This window comes from Lipotes vexillifer, unplaced genomic scaffold (genome assembly GCF_000442215.2).
Source record: "Lipotes vexillifer unplaced genomic scaffold, Lipotes_vexillifer_v1.1 scaffold8, whole genome shotgun sequence".
NCBI lineage: Eukaryota > Metazoa > Chordata > Mammalia > Artiodactyla > Lipotidae > Lipotes > Lipotes vexillifer.
This window is the reverse complement of record NW_006781519.1, coordinates 6,227,210-6,230,895: the sequence shown is the minus strand read 5'-3', so window position 1 is coordinate 6,230,895 and position 3,686 is coordinate 6,227,210. Positions and strand designations below refer to the sequence as shown.

The following is a 3,686-nucleotide window of genomic DNA, read 5'->3' as shown; positions in this document are numbered from 1 at the left end:
GGCGCCCCCGCCCGCCCAGCGCACGCCCAGGAGGGCGGGCCGGGAGTTGAGCGCAGCCGCCCGGCGCCGGAGAGTGCTGGGAGCCCAGCAAGCAAGCCAGGCCTCTCTGGGCGCAGCGGGCTGCAAATCACTCCCCGAGCCTCCCGGGCCACAAAGCGGGACTTGCCCGCCTCGCTCCCCGACAGGGAGGCCCGGGCACTGGATGCTGCGCTCCAGGCTCCTTGCCGGGCCCGGGCAGCTCCGGGCGCGCTCCGGGCTGGGTTGGGCCAGGCCCAGCCGCGGAGAGGGGGGCCTCGTGACCCCTTGCCCCAGGCGCGGTCTCCTACGCCTCCAGCTCCTCCTCGCCAGCTGCGCCGCCAGCTCCCATTGTGCGCCCCGCCCGCCTGGCGACATCCCGGCGCTACTCGCTGGGCCTCCCAGGCGCACCTACCTTCTGCTGCCGGCGAGCCATGTCGGTGGGCTGCTTGGCGTTGAAGGGGTAGGCGACGCAGCGCATCACGAACACGTAGAGCTGCAGCCTCTTCTTCCTCTCCTCCTCCTCCTTCTGCAGCCGTTCCAACTCCTCCTTCTCGCTCGCGACCGACGGGCTGGGGCTGGAGGGCCGGCCGCCAGCGGCGCGGCTGCTGGGCTGCAGCCCCCCGGCCCCGCCGCCGCTGCTCGCGCCGCTGCCCCCGCCGCCGCCGCCGCCCGCCCCGGCCCCGCCGCCGCCCCCCAGCCCGGCGCCGCCGCCCGAGCCTTCGCTGGTGCGGCTGGGAGACAGGCGCGCGCCGGACGCGGCCGAGCCGAGCACATCCTTGCCGCTCTCCTCCTCCAAGACCTCGTCCGATTCCTCTTCGCTGGATGAAGGGTCCAGCATGGTGGCGCCTGGGGAGGGGGGTCCCTGGAGCCCCTGGCGTGGGGTGCAAAAGGTGGGGGGCGCTGGAGGCAGCTGGGGGTCGGCTCTCCCGGATGGCCGCTTCTCCCCAAATCAGGGAGCGAGCGCGCTGCTGCTCAGCCTCGGCCCGCCGCCGCCCCCGCCCGCCCCGGCCCCGCCGCCGCCCCCCAGCCCGGCGCCGCCGCCCGAGCCTTCGCTGGTGCGGCTGGGAGACAGGCGCGCGCCGGACGCGGCCGAGCCGAGCACATCCTTGCCGCTCTCCTCCTCCAAGACCTCGTCCGATTCCTCTTCGCTGGATGAAGGGTCCAGCATGGTGGCGCCTGGGGAGGGGGGTCCCTGGAGCCCCTGGCGTGGGGTGCAAAAGGTGGGGGGCGCTGGAGGCAGCTGGGGGTCGGCTCTCCCGGATGGCCGCTTCTCCCCAAATCAGGGAGCGAGCGCGCTGCTGCTCAGCCTCGGCCGCCGCGACTGCTTCCTCCGCCCGGCGTTCGAGAGCTGGGCTCGGACTCAGAAGCACGAGGGGAGGAGGGGGAGGGAGGGTTGCGTCCGTGGACCCGAGGTGAGCAAGGGGGAGAGTCAGTTGCGAGCCCCGAGCCCGCAGCCGGATGCCATCTGCAGTCGCTGAAGGAGGCGCCTCCAGAAAAGATGCCGAGTGTTGCAAGCTGTCGGTGCAGCCTAGAGCCGAAGAGGCATCTTGCCGATTGGGGAGGGAGCGGCGCTTACGTGTTTATTGGCTTAACTCTCCCCTGTCCGCGGCGTAAGGGTGGCTGCAGAGGGCTGGAGCGGGGAGAGCGCAGAGCATCCCCCAAAGTCTCAGAGCTTCCGTACTGACCCTAATGCTTTCCCGCTCTCCTCATTCCCACCCCTTTGTGGATAATTTCCTCCTTGATGCCCAGCTCTCCTGGCTTCGACCTCTCTCCCCCTCCCGCGGACAAAAAGTTCTTGCGGGAGGAGGAAATAGACAAACCAGTGATGACTTTTTGTCATCGAAGAGTAGGCTGTTGGAGACTCTTAATTCAGAGGTCTCACTAAGAGGAAGTCGGCGAGATCTTATACGCGAAAGAAAGAGGCTATTTCCTATCCCCAGCTTTCTTCACACTTGGGACACGGGGGCAGTGGGGCTGCGCAGCCTATTTGTCCCACCTGTGTAAACTCTGATGCCAGCGATTTCCATACGCCCACCCTCATTAAAATACAGGTGAATCCAATTCTGAGCGGATTGGCGTATCGACCATGCAGCTCAACTATTTAAGTAGAATCCCCTCGCCCCTGCTTACTCTGCATTCTTCAGTTCCAAGAACTGGTGATACTTTATGCTGAGGTGAGCCTACCGTAGAAACAAGGGTTTTCGGTTGCTGAGCCCTTCCTCCATTATGGCTCGCTGGAAGATCTGGGTGGAGGATTGGGGACCCCAAGATCAGACAAAGGTACCCTAAGAACTGAGTGCATCAACATCTAATGCGTTTACTCTGTCGCGCAGTCTTCCTTCCTGCCTCTTCGTTATCTATTAATTCAAAGCAGCAGATGGTGCTTTCCTTCTCCCTGCTCCTTTCACTTAAGCCAAAAAACCCAGCTCACGGGGGGAGCTGGCCAGCGTGCTGAATCTTATCAGCGACAGGCAGATGGATTGAAAACAAACCAACACCTTTTACCCTTTGATCTTAGGCTATCTAAAGACCTCTCTTGGCTTTTCCTCACCCCATCTCCTACATTTATGTATTTTTAGTGCTCTAATTATTCGTAGATACTCGTGGGAGTTATTGTTAAAGTGTAGTACGAATTTAAAGTGTATATCACATCTGTCTTTATGTATTTTAAAATTTACCATGAGTTTTACTGTAGGCTTTGATAGTCAAAGGAAGTTTTCTAGCTAGTCTGAGACCTAAAAATGAATTTAAAACAACTAGCTCCACATTAATTCCAAAATCCTGTTTAAATTTTTTTAATTAAGTAATATATACATGGCTCATACTTGACTTCACCACCATACTCACCTCAAGGACAAAACTTTTGTGGTCATCACGCATCCTGTATCAATTTAAAATAAGTAATCCAGCAACATGGAAAGTGTTATATTTTGGCAGTTCTCACTTTTAAATTTTTTCCAAAGAAGTAAAAGATGTTCAAATTATGTTTTCTTGGTTTCCCTGGGATGTGAAATATAGTAGGCCAATCAATCAGTAAATTAACCTTTATTTAGCACCTTTTTACGAGTGAACATTGTTCTAGGTGCTTGGGGTAGGTGGAATTTTTAGAAGACATTCTCTTAAAGAGTCTAAAATCTCCTTTGGAAGATACAAGTATGTGAAAAAGATTAACAACACTTATTTCAAGGCAACATATCAACAAATTCAAGTTAGTAAACTGCTAAAAGCTTGCTTGAATGAAGCAACTGGGAATGGAAGAAAATCATATATTTCTCAAAAGAGAGTTAAATTTTAAAGAAAGGAGCCATATAACTGGATGGCAAAAAGGGAAGCTATTATAAGTGGAAAGGGTGACTTGCAAAGCCATAGTGATAGGACAAAGGACCAAGTAAGGTACAGAGTGTTATGCAGATGGTGTGTGGGTAGGAAAGGGGGAATTGAGGAGGAAAAAAAAGAGTTAAAATTATAATCTATTTGGCCAAATTGTGGGGGGGGAGGGTTCATATTTAGGACACAAAGAAATGAATTGTTAGCTAGGGAGCATGTGGTGATTTGTGGAGGAGGTGCTTTTGAAGGCAAGACAAAGCCATTTACTAATTAGATATTTTTCAAGCAAGATAAGGCATTTAAGTATCATCACATTAGGCACTGTTAGAAGAGTGATCATG

At 55.6% G+C, this 3,686-nt stretch overlaps 1 protein-coding gene across 6 annotated transcripts in view; it reads right to left on the bottom strand.

Annotated features, from left to right (window-relative positions):
* Positions 1–958, bottom strand: part of CADPS (calcium dependent secretion activator) — a 475,342-nt gene extending 474,384 nt beyond the window's left edge. For 3 of the 6 annotated variants that reach the window (XM_007454765.1, XM_007454766.1, XM_007454768.1), the window contains exons 1-2: positions 696–856; positions 431–608 (exon numbers count right to left, since the gene is read on the bottom strand). In XM_007454765.1, the coding sequence (XP_007454827.1) occupies positions 431–608; positions 696–856 (339 nt within the window). Of the gene's footprint in view, positions 1–430 lie in introns of all 6 variants that reach the window. The other 3 variants (XM_007454764.1, XM_007454767.1, XM_007454769.1) reach the window with 2 other exon arrangements.
* Positions 959–3,686: the final 2,728 nt, after the last annotated feature.